Here is a 20,454-nt window from a genome sequence, read left to right as displayed (position 1 = left end):
TTAGTTCACAGGCTAGTCCCGGGAAAACCCGAGCTCACGCGTCCCCCCACCCACTGCAAGAGCGCGATGAGCGCCGAGAGGCTTTCTTTGGGCTTGGGGGCGGTGAGGCTGTGCTCTCTTGAGAGACTGCTAGGGCAAGATGGGGTGGAAGTTTCTTCAGATCGTGGCCCGCCAGGTCCGCCTAGGTTTAGGGACCTGAAGGTCTGATTTCTTTCAGCTGAGGTATGAAGTGGATGGGCGTCCTTCGTTTGGAGGAAGCAGGGAGATGGGTCCCTTTCAGTTTGGAGCAAGAAGTGAAAATAGATTACACTCAATTCAAAGGAGGAGGTGGGATGATTTACCCTTAGATGGAGGAGAAAGAGGGATGGGTGCTCTTAATTCTGGGAAAAGGATAGAACGACTCAGTTTGGCCGCGAGGTAGAACACGTTACCCTCAGTGTGGGGGAAGAACAGGGATGGGTTGTACTTCAATGAAAAGGGGAAACGGTCCTTTTCAGTTTAGGGCGGGATAAGCCGAATGCCTCCTCAGGTTTGGGGAAAAGGTTGAGTGAATTCCTTTTAGTTTGAAGGGAATCGATAGGCTGGGTTTTCGTACTTTAGGGAAGAAGATACGTTCTCTTCATTGTCTCATGGAAAGGGTGAGAAGAGTTCACTGTAGTTTAAGGGAAAGGGAGGCCGGTTGCCCCTCGATTTGGTGAATGAAGAGGAAAAGACTCCTCCTCAGCCTGATATGAACTCGGCCCAATCTGGGCCTTGGGGTTTCTGGGGACGACGGGGACAGTTGTCCCTCACGGCTTTCTAAAAAGGCCTAGTGCGCGTGCGCAGCTCTGGTCTGAGAGCGGGGCCCGAAGGGGTCTTAGGCTCCCGAGGGCTGAGCTGAAGGCGACGGCGCACTGCCCCCTGCAGTCTGCACGGGGCACCGTTGGGGTCCGCGGCCTCGATACCCAGGGCCGGCCGCCAGCCGCCGACCGCACTCTCCGTGGCGGGGCTGCCCTCCTCTCGCCTGAACCCCGCCACCCGGCAGACCCCCGTCACTCTCGCGACTGGCTGTCGCCTCCGGCGGGTGGGACCCGGCAGTGCCCCTTGGGGACTGTGGCCGCTCACAGCTCTGAATACGGATCGGGGGAGGTATGGGGAGGGTTTGAGGGAGCGGGCTTGAAGGACTAGGTTGCAGGGCTTGTGGGGGAGGACTGCACTGGGGGATTTCCAGAGTCGAGACTGGTTTAGAGCGGAGAGGCAGGTGTCTGGAGTACGGACGCCCGGGACAGGGTCTCGGAGTCCGGACCTGGGTTGGGGGTATCCGAGCCGGGATTGGGGGGAGCGGACCCCACGTGCCTGTGACGCGGGGGAGGCCGGTAGGCGGCGGCGGCGACGCGGGGCCGGCCGCCGTGCGGTGCCTGGAGGGCTGCTAGGCAGGCGGCAGGATGCTGCGCGCCGCACTGCCGCTGCTCGGGCTGCCCCTGGCGGGGGCAGGAGCGACCGAAGAGCCCACCCAGGAGCCGGGGTCGCCGGGTGAGCCTCCCCCAGGGTTGGCGCTCTTCCGCTGGCAATGGCACGAGGTGGAGGCGCCCTACTTGGTAGCCCTCTGGATCCTGGTGGCCAGCCTGGCTAAAATCGGTGAGTGCGTGTGTGCGTGCGCCAGGGCCGGCGGCGGGCAGCGGACCCGCCCCCAACCCCTAGTCCCCAGATCCGGGCCGGATTTTTGCAGAGTGCCCCGACTTTAGGTTCCGATTCCGCAAATCCGGGCTCTCACCTTGTCTCTGCGCCTCCTCTTGTGGATCCCCCTCCTCCCCTTCTCGCGTGGGAGCCCTGAGGATTTGCCTTCTCAGAGGGCTGCCCCTGCGCTCTCCAACCCCATCCCTAGCCTACTTTGCCCTCTCTTTCCCCTCTTCTTGCAGTCAGCTCTTTGGTCTTGGCTCCCCTCCACCAATCCCCAGCCCCTGTCAGCAGTCAGGGCGTGTGGGACATTGAGGTGATAGTATTCTCTGGCAAACCCCAGCATCCAGGTCCCGAGGAAGCAGCCTTCCCTGGAGGCCACCTCCAAATGTCCATTCTCTTGGGATGCTAAAATGCCACTTTTCCTCTATCCCCCCCATCCCCTAAAGATGTTCCCTTCTTGTGCCCAGCTGTGTCTCCCCCCACCCCCCCCCCCCACCTTCCAATTCAAGTCTACCTCTTCCCACTTCAGGGTATGGGAAACTTCCATTTATTGGGCCTTACTTTGTGCTGCCTGCCCTAGAGGCTTTCACACATTCAATCTCCTTCAGTCTGCACAGTACTGAGGGCTGTGCTTCAGACTCCTTTCCTTGAATAGAGCTGCTTTTCCTCGCCTCTGCCCCTTCCTCCCCACTTCTGAGCAGCCAGTGGTCCCTCCTCCCACCAGAGACCCTCCTCCCTCTCCCTGTTGTGCAGCCTGCGCTGTGGGGGTGACTAATTATAGCTGAGCGGTTGCTACTCACTCCCCATCTAAGCTGGCACAGTCTGTACTCCCAGTCTCACCAGTACAGTCTTCACATAGGAATTGCGCCGTCTAGAGTTTGCCCCCTTCTTCCCCCAGGGACACAGTTGGGAGTGGGGGCTGGGCAGGAACAGAGGAGCTCTCCACTCTACCATGGCAGCCCATTAATAATGGAAAATGGGGCTTGAAATGCCTTCAAGGAGCCTAGTTCTTTCAGTGAACAGGCTTTTGTGAAGGGTTTTGGATTGCAGTGCTGGGATTAATGCATGCTCTGGAGATAAGGATGGAATAAGGTCCCTGAAGGAGAGGAGAGGGGGACCAGAGGTAGGGCTGAGTGTGGGGAGAGCTGTGGCTGAGCTCACCTTAGGGCCTGGCAGCAATGAGAGCAAGGTGGGAGGAGCCTCAGATCTAGGAACCAAAATTGGGTCTGCTGAGAAGTCTGCCAGGTGGAGAGTTCCTGTCTTATTTAGGGTTTGCAGCAATGGCTGTAGTTTTCCTCATAAATCATAGTTCTTTTTCTAGCTTGGATGACATCTCCTATGGAGGTTGAAGAGGTTGAAGAGAGCCTTTTTCTGATCAACCAAAAAAAAAAAAAAAATCCTTGGGATTAGGGGTGGGGAGAGATAGGTAGAATGTTCAGAAATACCTTCCCCCAGCTTCATTGCTAGGATTTTTTTTTTCCCTTTTATTCACCAAATATTTAGGTAGATCCCACCACAGGCCAGGCACTGTCCTAGGCTCTCTGGGTACAGCTTCCAAAGGGCACTGTCTTAGCATTGCGTCTCATACAGCCTAACACCAAGGTGTTAGGTGTCCCTAACTACCCACGACTCCAAGGATTGTCTGGGGAGAGGAGCTCACCTGGCTCAGGGCCCAATCGAAAGCCCAAAGAGTTTATATGATGAGACAAAGGTAGGAGTGGCAATAGTGCTAGAAAATCATTCCATACCTCCTCTTCTTTCCATGGGTCAGATATGTTATTACTTCCCCCCAGAATCATATTGAATTAACATTTGTTGAGATCCTATTATGTGTCTGACATTCTGCTAGGCACATTCACACTATATCATTTTTATCCTCATGCTGTGAAGGTTATTTTTCCCCATATTACAGAAGAAATTGAAGCTCAGGAATTTAAATAATTTGCCTGAGATCACGCAATTAGGATAGGATGGAGCCACAAGAAGAACTGGAGGTCTAACTGCTAAGTCTATTGCTTTTAAAACTACTGAGCCCTTAGTGAGCCTACATAATGAAAAAGCACATGGGGCTAGGAGATCTGCTGTACTCCTAGGAGGTATAATATGCATTATGATCTAGGGCAGGACACAATAATAGAATAAAAGGTAACATTTATAGAGCACTTACTACAAAGCACTAGGCTAACTGCTTTTGAGCAGATCATCTTACTTAAACCTTGCAACAATCCTATGAGATCAGTACTATCTTTATTCTCATTTTACTGATGAAAAAACTGCAAGTCAAAAAGGGACTGGGACTTCCCTGGCTGTCCAGTGTTAAGACTCCGAGCTCCCAGTGTCAGGGGCCTGGGTTCCATCCCTGGTCAGGAAACTAGATCCCCTCATGCTACAACTAGAGATTTTGCATATTGCAACTAACACCCGGCCCAACAATTTTTTTTAAAAAAGTGAAGATATTAGCTTCAAAGTCACAGAACTGGTAAATGAAAGAGCTAGGCTTTGAACCCAGGGAGACTGACTCCACAGGCCCTAATTTTTTTTTTTTTTTTTTTTTTTTAGGCCCTAATTTTTAGAACGATGTTATGCTTAAAAATGTACCTCGTATTTGCTGAGGTTCAAATAACGGCAATGGATAAGGGAGAGCAGAAAAAGGTGAGGTCCTTTGAGGATGACAGTAGAGAGGATGGGGTATTTTCAGAAGTGGAAAAAGTAAGCAGAGACCTAGGTTACCATGACAGGAGCACGAAGAAATAGACAACTGTGGCTGCAGTGGAGAGTTTGAAGCTCTGGAGGCTGGAGATTCTAGCAATCCTGAATTTCTTCTTCCTTGGCCCCAGGATTGGGGGTCCTGACCTTGAATAAATGTCTAAGACTGGAAGGCTATAGGCCAGTGCATATGTGTGTGTGTGTGTGTGTGTGTGCTTCATAAGTTGATGATACCTCCCGCCCTATTCTTGTGTTGTAGTGTTTCACTTGTCTCGGAAGGTGACGTCTCTGGTCCCTGAGAGCTGTCTGCTGATTTTGCTGGGACTGGCACTGGGGGGCATTGTCTTGGCTGTGGCCAAGAAAGCGGAGTACCAGCTGGAGCCAGGCACCTTCTTCCTCTTCTTGTTGCCTCCTATTGTGCTAGACTCGGGCTATTTCATGCCCAGCCGGCTGTTCTTTGACAATTTGGGTGCCATCCTCACCTATGCCGTGGTGGGCACACTCTGGAATGCCTTCACAACGGGTGCTGCCCTCTGGGGCCTGCAGCAGGCTGGACTTGTGGGTGAGTGACTCTAAGACGTGGACCAGCCGTGGGGGGCTTTGCCAGACTCCTTGCCCAGCTCCCTTCTCCTCCAGCTCTGAAGATCCTCTGTTGACAAGAGCCATGCCCTGAGACCTCCATCTTAGGTCCCTCCCAACTGGGCAGTGCTCCAGATGGGCCTGCAGCCTTCATTTAGGTCCCTGCCAGATGAGTCTGGGCTTCTGCAGATGACAGCTGAGTAGGGGCCTGGCTCCCAGCTGTGCGTGGGCTGCCAAGGCTGGGAAGCCTGCATTACCACCCTGCTTCTTCCTGCCCTCTGTTACCACACTGCCACTTGCCAGCCTGGCTCCCCTGAGGCACAGCTCAACATCCCTTTGAGGGCTCTGCCCAGGTCACATCAGGGTGGTTTTCTGTTTTTATTATTTTAATAAATACATATCATACATCTGCAGAATGCAAGACACTACACTGGGTGTTCTCTCTTTGCTCATCCCACTGGCTCTTCATATCAACCTTGCTGGGGGTATCATTTGTCCCATTTAATGGATGAGGAAATAGAGGCCCTTAAACTCATTTGATATCAGGTCCAAAGTTAGCAGGAGAGGGTTCTTTTACTGAGCTCTTTGCCTTCAGGCTGCCCTGTTCTGCTCCCTTCTTTCTCATTTTCTGGGCCCCAAACCCATTCAACCCTCAAAGTTGATGATTCAGACTTCTTCCCAGGGTCAAGGGGAGGTTTGCAATTTCCACTCAGGTCTCCAACCTGGTTTTTCTATGGGGTCAGTGAACTCTTTGGGGGTAGGAAGGGAGGGGAGGACATCAGTCCATAATCATAGTAATCCTAGTAATAGGTAATAACTACTGAGTGCTTACTATGTATAGGCACTGGTTAAATAAGAAACTTTCTGAGGTAGACACTATTATTATTTTCAGCATGTACAAGTGGAAACTGAGGTTCACAGAGATTGCATGGGATGTTCGAGTCCCACCAATGGTGGGTGCTTTTCATACTGTATTCAGCCCTTGTGGATGGATAGCTCCTCCCCCTCCTGCTGAGAATTGTTGCCTTCCTTAGGCTGAGAACTACGATGTGGGAGACGGCACTCTTTTGTTCTCCTAATAAAGCCAGTCAGCAGCCTATTTCCACCTGATGGTGGTTATTATTGCTGTTGCTAAGTTTTTTCTTGTCAGTGCCATCTTAGCTCTTCAGGTTACACAGAGCTTTTGTAGCCATTTCCCTGGTTGATTTCTGCAGCAGTCTTGTCAGGCAGGCATATGAGGAGGTATGGCTTATGAGAAGTCAGGTGGCAGTGACGTTGCCAATGTCATAGAGCGGGTAAGTGGCAAAGACAGTCCTTAGGCTCAAGACCTAAGGTCTCCTGACCTGCAGGCTGACGCACTCTTCACTGTCCCAAATCCTCTCGGGGCATCCTTGTTTCAACAGTCTGGGCCTGTCGCTGGGGCTGCTGTAGCCAATTCAGTATCTCACCGTCTGCTGTCCCTCAAAAGCCCCTAGAGTGCAGGCTGGCTTGCTGGACTTCCTGCTGTTCGGGAGCCTCATCTCAGCAGTGGATCCCGTGGCCGTGCTGGCTGTCTTTGAGGAGGTGCACGTCAACGAGACCCTCTTTATCATCGTCTTTGGCGAGTCCCTGCTCAACGATGCAGTCACCGTGGTGAGAGTGCGCACTGGGCTGCCGTTCCTCGATCCCGTGCTGCCGTGCTTTTGACCAGGCTCAGACCCTTCCCCGGATCCCCTGGGGAAGAAATCCGGTCTCCGCCTTCCCCCGTCATCACTCCTGATGCACCACTTCTCACTCAGGTGCTGTACAAGGTCTGCAACTCTTTTGTGGAGATGGGCTCTGCCAACGTGCGGGCCACTGACTACCTGAAGGGAGTCGGTCAGTATCTCCCCCCTCTCGGCGGGCACTGGAGGCTGCCTCCCTCGGGTTGCTGAGCCCCTCCCCCACTGCGTCTGGACAGAGGATGCTGCTGGGGTGCCTCATTCCTCCCTTCCCTCCTCCACGGAGAAACAGGGCCCTGAGAACCCGAGAAGGAGGGGTTTTCCTGCAATCCTGACCCCTGGGGAGCATGGTGGGCATCCTCCTCCACTCCCCGCCAGGCAGCAGTCTTGGCCCGGGAGGGGTCCTGGCCAGGGGTCGTGCTGACAACCCACTCCTCCCCCAGCCTCCTTGTTTGTGGTCAGTCTGGGCGGGGCAGCCGTGGGCTTAGTCTTTGCCTTCCTCCTGGCCCTGACCACACGCTTCACCAAGCGGGTCCGCATCATCGAGCCGCTGCTGGTCTTCCTCCTCGCCTATGCAGCCTACCTTACCGCTGAAATGGCCTCGCTCTCTGCCATTCTTGCGTGAGTCCTGGGGGTGCCGAGCACGCTGGCAGCTGGGAGGGGGTGCTGGAGATGGTTGCCCTTCACACAGACAGAAGCAGGACCTTGAGGAGTCCATAGGTTTGAGTTTGAGTGGGAGCTTCAAATTTCCCAGGGGAGACACTAAACCTCAGGGAACATTACAGGACTCGCCTCTAGAACTGTCCTGGGCCCCCAGAACCCAATTTTTCCCTGCCTAAAGTGCTCTCTGGGGTGTGGGCTGAGCCAAAAGTAGACTTTGAGGCCTGGTGCCATGGCTCTGGTGGCCACAGAACTCCAAAAGGTGCTTCAGGCAGTCTGTGCTAGTCAGATCACATTTTCCCCACCTTCCCCTCCAGAAGGCACTGAGTGGGAAGCTTGGCGATTCCGACCCTTTTATCCCAGGACTACCACTACCTATCCCTGGACGGGCTCCATGCTTCTCTGTGCTTTGGCTCTGAGTCTGACATCCTGTGATGGGCAACACCCTCTCCTGTGCATGCTCAGACCCCAGAGGCTGTGCTTCCTGCAGCCCCTCCTCATTGCTCTGACTCTCCATTCCTCTCCCAGGGTGACCATGTGTGGCCTGGGCTGTAAGAAGTATGTGGAGGCCAACATCTCTCATAAGTCCCGCACAGCTGTCAAGTACACCATGAAGACTCTAGCCAGCTGCGCGGAGACCGTCATCTTCATGCTGCTCGGCATCTCGGCCGTGGACTCTTCCAAGTGGGCCTGGGACTCTGGGCTGGTGCTGGGCACCCTCTTCTTCATCCTGTTCTTCCGAGCCCTCGGTATAGCCGGCACCCTCTGCTTTCCTATCCTCCCTGCCCTTGCCCCCCCACCCCAGCTCATCTCGCACTCTGAGTCCACATCCTTGTCCTCCCTGTGTTGCTCAGCCCTCCCAGCCCTTCAGACCTGAGCCCTGATACCGGGTGCCAGCTGCACCCAGTGCCCTCCACTCCCAACACCCTGCTCCCACTGGCCTCCCTCCTGCTGTAGGCGTAGTCCTGCAGACGTGGGTGCTGAATCAGTTCCGGCTGGTCCCTTTGGACAAGATTGACCAGGTGGTGATGTCCTATGGGGGCCTGCGGGGGGCTGTGGCCTTCGCTCTCGTCATCCTCCTGGACAGGACCAAGGTCCCTGCCAAGGACTACTTTGTAGCCACCACGATTGTGGTGGTCTTCTTCACTGTCATCGTGCAGGTGGGAGTGCCCAGGAGGCTGGATGGGGAGAGGGTCTGGCAGGCCCTTGGGGAGGCCTGGAGCCTATGGGAGAGGGGCTCCTTTTCCTGTTGGGGGCTGCAGGGGCTTGACTTCCCAGACTTTGAGAGCAGTGAGGTGGAGATACAGAAGCTGAAGCCTAACTGTGGGGAGAGAAAGGCAGCAGACAACTGGCCAGGGCAGGGCTCACCGGCTGCCCGTCCATAGGGCCTGACCATCAAGCCACTGGTCAAGTGGCTGAAGGTGAAGAGGAGTGAGCATCACAAACCCACCCTGAACCAGGAGCTGCATGAGCATGTGGGTACCAGAACCCCATCCCCCTACCTGTCCCTCTCTCCCTTCTCCTATTCTGAGCAGAGTCCTGATCTGGTCCCCCTACCCACCCCCCTTCTAGACTTTTGACCACATTCTGGCTGCAGTGGAGGACGTTGTGGGCCACCATGGCTATCACTACTGGAGGGACAGGTGAGGGAGCTGCCCCCAGGCTCCTTCAGCAGCAGCAGCAGCAGCACCCCCTCCCCAACGACCCCAGCCAGGGCAGCATGGGGGACATACCACACTTCTGAGAAGGGACGCAGCCAGGCACAGGCTGGGTGACCTCTCCCTGAAGCTCCTCAGGCAGTGCTGGTGTCCCCGGACTCTCAGGATGAGATAAGGTTCCCCAGCGAGGCCTGCCCGGCCCTGCCCTGTGTGGTCTGGCACCTCCAGACTCCAGCCGCCTTGTGCTCCGCTGTGACTTTGACTCTCAGCCTGCCAATGAAATAAACCCTGTTTTAGAAACTCAGGACCCACCATGTTCCCCCTGCCCTGGCCACTGGGACCTTTACACATGTTGTTCTTTCTACTAGAACATTCCCTCCCCTCCATCTTGCCTCCTTAACCTCTCTGTTCATCCTTCAGATATTACCACAGGCATCATGTCCTTAGGGAGGCTTCCCTGACTAGGACAAATCCCCATCATACTCTACAATTATCCTTTGTAGTTCCTGTCATGTTGCAATTTTATAGTTACATGTCATAACTTCATCAATGTCAGGCGCTGTCAGTTCCATAAGGGCAGGGACCAACTTCCAGATTCTCCCTGACCGATGCCCACACCAAGAGATGTGGGCCCCGCGCTGGCAGTGCCCCAGCCCTGTCTGAGGAAGTGCCAGCACTCAGGACTGGGCCTGGCATCCTCTGTAGGTGGGAGCAGTTTGATAAGAAGTACCTGAGTCAGCTGTTGATGCGGCGCTCAGCTTACCGCATCCGGGACCAGATCTGGGATGTGTATTACAGACTCAACATCCGGGACGCCATCAGCTTCGTGGATCAGGTGGGCCAGCAGACAATGGAGAATGGGCGGGTGGCCAGCAGGGCAAGGCAGGAAGCGGTGACAAGCAGGCAGGCAGGCCCTGAGCAGGGAGTTGGGAATTCCCAGTAGACTCCGTGGACTTGTGAAGTGGCAGTTACAGGAACGAGCCCGGCCTGACGCTGACATTTAGAGTCTAGTGGGCAGTGCAGAAAGGTGGGAGACAGCTGGACTCTGGCATCAGCAGATGTGGTTCAGATTGTTATCATCTCAGGCTTGTGACCTTGGGCAAGTCATTTATCCTCTCTGAGTTTCGGTGTCCTCAACTGTAAGAAAGCGACAGTATGAGTACCTCTGTCACAGAGTTTTGTAGGTGCAGTATAAAAAAGCACCTAGCGCAGTCCCTTGAACATCCAGAGAGCAAAGTGTGTTAACCGGTGTTATTCCTTTTGTTCCCCTCTGCGCCACCTTCGTCTGATTGCCACCTGACCTCTGACATGGCTCCTGCAGGGAGGCCACGTCCTGTCCTCCACTGGGCTCACTCTGCCCTCTATGCCCAGCCGCAATTCCGTGGCAGAGACTTCCGTCACCAACCTGCTGTAAGTCCTGGAGCCCCCTCCCGCTTCCCCAGGCTCCTCCCTACTGGGCCCTCTCTCTGAATCTCTTCTGAGGAGGATCCGTGAGCACCTCTGCTTCCGCCCGTCCCCCGGGCCACGCCTCCCGGCCCCGCCCCAGCACGCGTGTCCCCGCCGCCCGCAGGAGGGAGAGCGGCAGTGGAGCGTGTCTGGATCTGCAGGTGATCGACACGGTGCGCAGCGGCCGGGACCGGGAGGACGCCGCAATGCACCACCTGCTCTGCGGAGGCCTCTACAAGCCGCGCCGCAGGGTGAGAGCAGGCAGGGCCTCTGAGTCCCGAGGGGGAGCGAGGTTTGGGGAGGCCATGATCCAAGGCTTTGAGAGGCAACTGGCCCCAGCTTGTGGAGAGCTGTAGATGCCCAGCTGAAGAGCGTGGGCTTCATCTTGTTGGTTATAACCTTTGGTTTTGGGGTTTTTGTTGTTGTTATTTTGAGAAAGGTTGGCTTGTTACAAGGATGGCTTAAGGATGTCTTCCCTGGTAGCAGAGAGCAGATCTAATTGGACGGGGTGAGTTGAGAGGCGGGGAGAGTCAGTTGGGAAGCTGGAGTGAAACACTGCAGATTAGAGCTGGGTGGCTGGAAGGAAGAGGGGCACATAGGACTGTGAAATCGGCCAGGAAGGGGAGAGGAGGTACAGAGGGCTTGATGGGGGTCACAGACAGAGGCAGGAGTGCCAAGGAGGCCTGTGGGAGCAGCTTAACCTGGGGGAGGCAGACATCCAGTTTAGGTAACATGAGTGAGTCCCTTGTAGGTCTGTGAAGCCTCGGGGTTGGAAAGGTCCAACCCATCCAGGCAGGAATCCGTTGCAACCCCACAAGGGGGCAGCAAGCCATTACCTTGAACCTTTCTGAAATGAGAAGCCAGCTGTGATCATTCTTGGCAGCTTTAACAGTCAAGGCCCTTTCTACAGAGATGGGAATTTTCCCTTTAATTTGCTCCCTCTGGGCCTGATTTAACTCTCTGCACCTCTGCAGAGCAAAAGCCTGCAAAGATGTCAGAACAGCTTCCTTCCACACAGAGGCCTTCTTGCCTTCAGGCCAGCAGCTTCTGTCCCTGGTGTGTCTTCTTCAGCTGTTAGAAATGAGGCCCCTAGGAATTCTATGGTGGACTAGTGGTTAGGATTCCAGGCTTTCACTGCCGTGGCCAAAGAGGCCCCAGATGGAAGGTGCTATGCTAGTTGTGGTTGGCCAGGGCCAGGCACAGGGGACCTTTAACCTTTCTAGTTATGGAACTTGCCTTTCTCTTCTCGCAGCCCAGGATCCCTCCAGCTCTGGCTCATCACCCTGAGACCTCACACTGTTCGTACAATCAGGCAACCCACCCCCAATGTCTTCCTCAGTTAATGACTGTGAAACCCTGTCTCATCCAACTTGTGGAGTTTTTGTTTGTTTTTCGGTTTTGGTTACTTTTTCTTATAGAAAATTTCAGTCATTCACAAAACTAGAGAGAATAAAGAAACTCATTTAACCATCACTCAGTTCCAATAATTCCTCCTTACACCCTATCTACACTTTATTATCTTAAAGCAAACTCCAGACATCATATCATCTCTAAATATTTCCACATGTATCTCTAGGTGGCAAGAATTCTTTTTTTTTTTTTTTTTCAAAAAAGCCATAGTACCATTACCACGTACAACAAGTAACAGTGATTCCTTCTCACCTCACCTCAAATACCCACCCAGAGTTCAATACATATCTTTTTCCATCTGGTTTGTTCAAGTCAGGATCCAAATAAAGTCCACACTTTGCATTTTTAGTAAGTATGTCTTTTTATTTTTTAAAAAAAAATTGGTAATAGTTTCTTCTTCCTTTTTTCCCTCCTTTTTATTATTTACTGAAGAAACTGGATAGATCATCTTAGAAAATTCTCCACTTTACAGATTTTGCTGATTGTATTCCAGAGGTGGTATCTAACATGTTATCCTTGGTACCCTGTATTTCTTGGTAGTTCAATCTAGAGGCCTGGTTGTATTCAGCAACATTCGATAGCTGTATTATTGTATTACATTAGGAAGTATTGATACATAATGATTGGCTGGCTGTTGATGTGTGTGTGTGTATGTAAGATTGGTCAGTGAGTTTGGTCCAACCAGTTCTTGTGTAGTCGACTAAAAAAAAAAACCTGGATTATGATTGTGCTTATCCCTGTTAAATGTCATCTTATTTGATTTAGCCCATCATTCCATCGTTTGGATCCCATGTCGGTCACCAAAAATCTCCTCAGATTCACATCATATAAAATTCTGTTAAGCCTGGTAACTCTGTATTCATCAAAATCAACATAAAAATGAACAGGATAGAGCTGAGGACAGAGCCCTGTGGTCTGCTACTAAAGACTTTCCTCCAGACTGATCTGGATCAAGAATTTTGGGGGTATGGTTACTCAATCAGCTCTAAATACACTTAGTTATGCCAGCACGCAATCCCTAATTCTTCATGTTCTTCACAGAAATATCATTAGAGACAGAAGTGTCTAGTATACAGTTAGAAACATAAGATTACAGTTTAAAAGAGAGAGGAGACAGGCTGGAGATAAAAAGACTTGGAAGCAATCTACAGCAGCGGTTTCCTGGCCTGGCTACATCAGAATCTCCTGGGGAGCTTACTAGAATACATATTCCTGGCTTCACCTCCTGCAGAGTCTGATTCTGTCCAGTGGAATGGGATGAGGAATCTGTTCTTAATAAGCCCCTCGAGGGGGTTGAAATGCAGCTGGTCTGATGGCTGGTGTCTGGGAAGCACAGATTTATCACTGGGCTGGCTGGCACTGAAAGAGTCGATACTTTCACTGGGGAGGGCACTGAGATGGGAGAGGGGGCCAAGGATAATGCTGGGGAATGCACAGGGAAGAAAAGGAAGGGGAGCCAGCAGAGGAGGAGAGAGAAGGAGCCTTTGGAGGGGCAGTAGCTGATGCCCCTCCTAGCTGTCTCGGAGGCCTGGGGCAAGAGGAGGGCTGGACTTTGCACCGATGTCGCCTAACCAGAGGCCAAGGTACTGATGACGCGGCAGAAAGCTGCACAGTGGGGCTGCAGTCAGGCAACCCGCCTTGCTCCCACCCCAGCTTTTATCTCTGACATTCAAGGAATTAATGGGTACTAGGGGAAGTGTCAGAATGTAAGTGTAAAGGTTTAGCAGCAAAAGCAAGGCAATAATGTCAATGGAAAGGCGTTTTTCAAGGAGGTAAGGGCAGGAACAGGTCTAAAAGCAGAGGCAGGGGGCCAGTGGCCAGAGAAGGATTGAAGATGCAGGAGAGTGGAGGACTGGGAGGGAGGAACTGATGGAGAGAAGGGAACTGATGGAGGCAGGGAGTGGGGAGTGAGGAGCCCTGTGAACGAGCTGGGCTTCTGCACCCACCCACCCCCACCCAAGGGAGAGAGGGGCACCTCTGCATGAGTGTGTAGAAGAGGGCAGTTGGGAGGAGACTTAAATGGGGATTCTTAGATCCAGCTCAGGGAAAAAGAAAATATGAAGGGCAAAGGAAAGAGACCGGCCTGGGGGTGTGCGGCTGGACAAGAATGACTGGGAACACGCAGGTGGTACTTTGGGAAATTACCAGGAGGTAATGAAAAGGCTGCTAAGCAGTCACGGCCAGAGGTGGAGACAGGTTAGGTGAGGGTATAGTGGGCTTGGTCTTTATGAGGAAGAGTTAGAAAGAGCAGATGATGGGGGTGGTCCTGAGTTGGGCACAGGTATGGTTGGACTGAGAGGGTCCAAGGTGGCAAGAGATAGTCACGGAAGTTCCTGCAGCCTGAGGAGTCACGGTGGCAGCTGCAGAAAGGGCCAAGTAGGGAGAGGGCCAGCTGGACAGAGTCCTGTGTAGTCACAAGGCGGCAAATGGGCCAGGCATGTGGACTAGGCTCAGATAAACTGAGGTGCAAAGAAGGAAATGCCTGCCTTGCTTTCATGGTAGTCCTGAGGACAGGACACAGGATGTCACTTCACATCTGAGAAAACTGGGAGAAGGCAAGAGGGGATAAGGAAAGCCAGATTTGAGGGAGTAGGTTCTGGGATAAAGATCTGAGAATATAGAGTCTGGCTGGGTCTCTATTGTATTTTTAATTTTTTTTTCATTCCATGGCTAGTTCTGGAAAACAGCAGGCTGGCAGGAGCTATGGTGAACTTGGGGCTGTGACGTGGGGTTCCTGTGGGAGGCAGGACACCCAGCCTCATGGCAGGGTGGGGCTGTCATTGCCAGTACAAAGCCAGCTGCAGCCGCCACTTCATCTCTGAGGATGCGCAGGAACGCCAGGACAAGGAAGTCTTCCAGCAGAACATGAAGCGGCGGCTGGAGTCCTTTAAGTCCACCAAGCACAACATCTGCTTCACCAAGAGCAAGCCACGACCCCGCAAGGCCGGCCGCAAGAAGGCATGTGCTTTCTCTAGGACTCCTGTTTGCAGCTGCAGGCTGATGGCATGCAGTTTTGAGCTCACAGGTTTTGGAATCCAGCCTCAGGGACCTGGGGGCTGTAGCAGCTTGGGTTCCCTTTTGCATCTTCCTGGAGCCCCAGAGGAGAAGGTGAAGCCTTCAGAGGGAGAGCAACCTCTTGTGGTCACCTGCCCAAGGCAGCAGGACCACCTACCAGAGGTGGAGTGAGCAGGAAAGAGGCAGATTCCTTGTTGGGGAAGGGGTGCGGGGACTCCATGAATTTCTTATTCAGCCCAGGCTGATGTACTGAGCATCTCTGCTGGGGCCATACAACACTTGCTGGGGGGTGGGGGTGGGGGGTCAAGGGATGGTAGAACCACTGTAATTGATGCAGATTCCCTTCCATGTGGTGTCAGGAAGACCTGTCTTCTTGTTGACCCCGCCAGATGACAGGATTGGGGTTTGGAGTCAGGGCAAGAGGCTTAGGACTTTTTTTTTTTTTTTTTTTTTGGTCCTTTAGAAGGATGGCGTGGCTAACACTGAAGCTACAAACGGGAAACCTCCTCGAGACCTGGGCTTCCATGACACAGGCAAGCAGGGAGTGGGGTGGTGTTGAGGATGGGACGGGGAAGGGAAGGGCAGGGGCCCACTGACTGGAAGCCTGAAGGACCTTCTCTGCATGGCACTCAATGCCAAGAGCTGGGGCTCTTCCCCTTAAAACTAGATGGACAGGTCTCAGCAGTTACTAGACGTCTGTGACACCTGAGAGCTAACTATAGGCTACAGACCCTGAGGACCTGGAGAATGTGTCATAAATGGGGCCTGGTCTGTGCCTTAAAGGATGGGTGGGCCCTGGGGTCCAGTGTCCCTGCAGTAAAACCAGAGGCCTAGAAGAGCTGCACATTGATGGGCCTTCTAGCCTTCCAGATGTTTATGCTTCCAGTTGATGATGGGATCTGAGGTTGAGAGAAGATGAAGGTGCTGGGAAGTGTGATTCTCTGATGGCTTCCTCTGAGGATCTGTCTTTCCTGTTGCCTCCTGGGACTCTGGAGCCCCATGCCCCTTCCTCTCAAGCTCCCTCACCCCCCTAGGCCAGTGCTGTAACAGCCACAGGACAAAGCAGGTGTCTCTGCCAACTGTGGGCTCTGCCTAGATGGATAAGGGGTTGGGTTCCGGGTGGTGTGGTACCATGAGGCAGCTGCTGGGCTGGCCAATCCCACTCAGCTCTTGTCCCTGTCCAGCTGCTGTGATCTTAACCGTGGAGTCTGAGGAGGAGGAGGACAGCGACAGTTCAGAGACAGAGAAGGAGGATGACGAGGGGATCATCTTTGTGGCTCGGGCCACCAGTGAGGTTCTCCAAGAGGGCAAGGTCTCAGGTAATGGCTTCCTCCTGCCTGCCTCCCTCTGGAGCAAACTGGAGCTACGCAGTTGGCTTCCTCCCCCTTTGCTGATGGCCTTTACTCCAGACAGTCCCTCTGCCTATCTGCTCATTCATTCATCAACCAGCATTTACTCAGCATTTCTTTTATGTCAGACATCTGACATCTATGATCTGATTCAATCCTTACAACAATCAAGATGGCGAAACTGAGCTCAAAGGAACTTGGGACTTGTCTAGAAATCAGCAGAACCAGAATTTGAACCTGACCCATCTGATTCCAAAGCTCACAGCCATTTCACTTGCCTCCCTTTACACTCTGGCGAGAAACACAAGGTGACAAGCAGACCTAACACCGGGTTCTGCTGTGACCCGTGCTCAGCACACCAGCACTCAGGTACAGCCCCCAGTAAGGGCGGCAGCTGGGCCTGAGAGAGGAGCCTGCATTCATCAAAACAGCATTACTGTAGATAAAAACCAACATATACGTGCTTCCATATGTGGAGACCTAATGAACTCAGAATGCTAATTACCACTGCCTGTTGGCTCAAGAATTCTCAGGTGTCTTTTAAAAAACATCCTATTATAGAAAATTTCAAAATATACAGTAGACAGAATAGTAGAATAAACTCCCATCTCTCTACCATCCATCTTAAATAATTACCTACTCCTAACTGATCTTATTTCACTTACACCTTCACTATGCCCCTCTCTCCACTGGATTCTTTTGAAGCAAATTGCAAATATCATACCACTTTATTGCTAAATACTTCAGCAAGTATCTCTAAAAGATAAGGATCCTTCTTAAAAATATAACCATAATACCATTATCATATCCAAAATCTTTGTTATCAGATATCCAGTCCGTGTTCAAATTTCCCTGATTGTCTTCATTTATTTTTATAGTAGGTTGTTCAAATAAAAATCCAGACAAAGACCCACGCATGAAATTTGGTGGATAAGTCTCTTTTAACGTATAACACTGATTCTTAAGGAGGTAGTAGTAGTGATTTTGTCCCCTAGGGCAGCGGTCCCCAACCTTTTTGGTACCAGGGACTGATTTCATGGAAGACATTTTGTCCACGGACTGGGGATGGGTGGGGATGATTCAAGCGTATTACATTTATTGTGCACTTTGTTTCTGATCTAGTGCTGCTGTTGATCTGACAGGAGGTAGCGGTCCACAGCTTGGAGGATGGGGACCCCTGCCCTAGGGTACTGTCTGGAGACATCTTGTGTTGTCACAGCGGGAGGGGTACCTCTGCGATGTGTGGGTAGAGGCCAGGGATGTTGTTAAACACCCTACAATGCACAGGACAGCTCCCTACAGCGAAGTCTCTGCTCCTACCTGGGACAGTGTCAAGTTTGAAAAACCCTGATTTATAGGTCCCCCCACCATACTTTCTTTCCTTGCACTGTATTTATTGAAATAACTTGGTTATTTGTCCCCCAGTCTTTCCTTGTCTGGATTTTGCTGATTGCATCCCCTAAGCATCATTTAATATGTCTGTTTCACTGACCTTTACATTTCCTTCAAATTAGTAATTAAATCTAGATCAGACTTGATAAGCATACTCCATAGGTGGTGATGTTACACCTCCCACTGCGTCTCACCAGGGAGCATGTACCATCTGGCTGGCTGTCTTTTTGTAGGTTAATATTGACTATTGGCTTTGGTTGTTGTTAGCCTGACCCACCCATTATCAAACTCCCTGTCAGTTTTCATCAGGTGGTCTTGCAGTCACTGGTGATCACTGCCACATCCAACAGTTCATTCCGGGTTGCGCAATGCTGATATTCTGTCTATTTTTTGTTTGCATTGATTAGCAGGAATTCTTGTATTTTAAAAAAAGCCTTCTTTCATCAATTATTTAGTCAGTCTGAGGTACAGTTCATATAGGGAAGAATGGATAAATGCTTGAATTTTTCCTTTCACTTATCGGTTTTCAGACCAATAGTTACCTAGCATCCTCTAAAGGTGAACACTGAAGTTTTTTTGTTGTTAAAATTTCATACAGCATTCCAGGGAGGTAGTTTCACTCTCAGTTACAGCATCAATACATTTCATAACGTGGAGCACTTGAAGTCAAGTTCACAGGACTGCTCAGGACTTTATCAGTGAGCAGACACTGACTGAGCACCTATTATATGCAAGGCACTGAGCTTGACTTTGGAAAACAAGGGGTGGTGGGTGGCCAGAGGGCTGCTCCTTCCCTGTTTTCCTCTTTCAGAGCCTCAGCCTTTCTGTAATGCCGTGGCTGAGCCTTCCATTAAGGCTGCCAGCACTTCTGGGATTCTCGGCTCACATCCCCTGTGCTCTGGCATCCCCTCTGCGGCTCATCTTTAGCCTGTTTAGGTTCGTGTGAGCTCACTCTCCTGGACTCTGTCCCACCAAAGGGCTGTGGTGGGAACTCAGGCAAGGAGTGCAGTGGCCAAGCCTCGAGATCTTCCTCACCCTGGGCAGGGGGCCTAGCAGGATGTGGTTTAAGCCTGGCACTGCAAGTTGGTTGAGGGCTGATCATAGATGGGTTTTTTCCTGCCTCGCTCTCGCTTTGGCTTGTTCTAGTTGTTTTCATTTGTTCAGTAGGTATTTGTTGAGCAACTGCTACATGCTCAGTCCTGTGCTAGGTGCTGGGGATACAGTGGGGAGCAAACCCAGCTGTGGCGCTTCCCCTGGGCCAGGCGTGCATCCAATAACTGCACAAATGGATGCTGTGTGGCAACTGCAGAATGAACTTCTGTGCTCACACTTGAGAAAGCATCACTGGCTTGGCGATGAGTGCCTGTCTGCTTTGTCCCCAGGGAGCCTTGAGGTGTGCCCCAGCCCACGCATCATCCCCCCGTCCCCAACCTGTGCGGAGAAGGAGCTGCCCTGGAAGAGTGGGCAGGGGGACCTGGCTGTCTACGTGTCCTCAGAAACCACCAAGATTGTGCCCGTGGACATGCAGACAGGCTGGAACCAGAGCATCTCGTCCCTGGAGAGCTTGGCATCCCCGCCGTGTACTCAGGCCCCAACGATGACACGCCTGCCTCCCCGCCCACGGGCCCCGGAAGAGCCCCAGGCCCCTCTCAAGCTGCCCCTCTCCTCTGATCCACACTCTTGCTTTGCCTTCCCCCCGAGCCTGGCCAAGGCAGGCCGTTCTCGCAGTGAGAGCAGCGCTGACATCCCCCGGCAGCAGGAGCTGCAGCCCCTCATGGGACACGAGGACCACACCCATCTCAGCCCAGGTACCGCCAACTCCCACTGGTGCATCCACTTCAACAAAGGCGGCCGGCTGTAGCCCAGAGACTCGGGGAGGAGCAGGGGGCCGGAGCCCCCCTGGAAGTCTTCCCTGCACAAGGGGCAGAGGAGCCCACTCAACTGGACATGGGGTTAGAGGAGCCTGGACTGAAGTAGCAGCTGGGCTCCCTTGGGGCAGGTCAGAAGGGTCTCGTGGGCTGGTCCTCACAGAAACCCTTTTCACCACCCTCCTTGTTCCGAAACTCCTGCCACTTTCCCTTTCAAAAAGGCCCTAACTCTGGTTCAAGACCCAGTTCAGACGTTTTTAGAGGCAAGGCCCAGAGACAAGGGGAGCTGATGCTCCTTCCCCAGCGGGTCCTCCTGGGGAGCAGTTCCTGTCCCCCAAGCAAGGGCATCTCTCCTCAGCTGACACTGGGCTGTCCTGCACTCCACCCTGCCCCAGCGTCAGCTCAGGAACCTGGCAGGGAGGCTCCATGAGGGGCTGGTTCTCAGAGGGACTGGGCTGGGAGGTGCAGCAGGCTTTGCTGCCCTGTCGGCACAGCTACCCACAGTCAGTTGATTTGGAGCAGTGGGAATCTGTCTCCACTCCTTGCTTTATCTTCCTTTGCTGCCAGTCTCTGGGGCAATAGTTCCTCCAATTCCAGGCCACAGGGTTGGGCCAGGCTTCAGGTCACGGTTGCTTCTTAGCCGGCATCACTCTGGGGCTCTGCTGCTTTGCATCCGGGTTTGGGCCTTTCAGATCCTTGGGTCGGAGATTTGTGAGGAGAGGAGACGGTGGCCTCTGGCCTCCCACACTGTCTCCTCGTTATTCCCTGAACAGGAAAGGGGCCAGGTATCTCAGGATCACTGCTCCAGTGCTCTGGGGCTGAGAGGCCTGACTACAATGGAAAGGGGGCTGACTGGGTGGCAGGTGACTTTCCTGGGGTTAGCACCTGCCCTGAATTTTGTACCTTGAACCTAAGATACATTAAACATCTCTCAGATGGATGTGTGTCCTGTGCCCATGTGTCTGGGGGTTTTGAGGTGTGAGAAGCGGGCAAGAGGGCTTGTGGTGAGGGA

The 20,454-nt window shown here is 52.7% G+C and overlaps 1 protein-coding gene across 8 annotated transcripts; it reads left to right on the top strand.

The window, feature by feature from the left end:
• The first annotated feature begins 6 nt into the window (after nucleotides 1–6).
• On the top strand, nucleotides 7–20,382 carry SLC9A5 (solute carrier family 9 member A5). Of its 8 annotated transcripts, none has more exons than XM_043437986.1 (16): nucleotides 7–222; nucleotides 4,645–4,927; nucleotides 6,413–6,576; nucleotides 6,723–6,801; nucleotides 7,088–7,265; nucleotides 7,833–8,053; nucleotides 8,262–8,464; nucleotides 8,690–8,779; nucleotides 8,877–8,947; nucleotides 9,668–9,797; nucleotides 10,284–10,372; nucleotides 10,533–10,659; nucleotides 14,606–14,776; nucleotides 15,297–15,366; nucleotides 16,018–16,152; nucleotides 18,957–20,382. In XM_043437986.1, exons 2-16 carry the CDS (start codon nucleotides 4,804–4,806, stop codon nucleotides 19,433–19,435), a joined length of 2,331 nt encoding a protein of 776 aa, XP_043293921.1. In that variant the 5' UTR covers nucleotides 7–222; nucleotides 4,645–4,803; the 3' UTR covers nucleotides 19,436–20,382. The 8 variants fall into 8 exon arrangements, with proteins under 8 accessions (XP_043293921.1, XP_043293922.1, XP_043293920.1 ...); XM_043437987.1 differs by having other exon boundaries at nucleotides 4,625–4,927; XM_043437985.1 differs by having other exon boundaries at nucleotides 7–1,128.
• The last annotated feature ends 72 nt before the right edge of the window (nucleotides 20,383–20,454 follow it).

The sequence above is a fragment of the Cervus canadensis genome, chromosome 18 (assembly GCF_019320065.1).
Source record: "Cervus canadensis isolate Bull #8, Minnesota chromosome 18, ASM1932006v1, whole genome shotgun sequence".
Taxonomy (NCBI): Eukaryota; Metazoa; Chordata; class Mammalia; order Artiodactyla; family Cervidae; genus Cervus; species Cervus canadensis.
The sequence above is the reverse complement of the archived record's forward strand: the minus strand, read 5'-3'. Positions and strand labels throughout refer to the sequence as shown.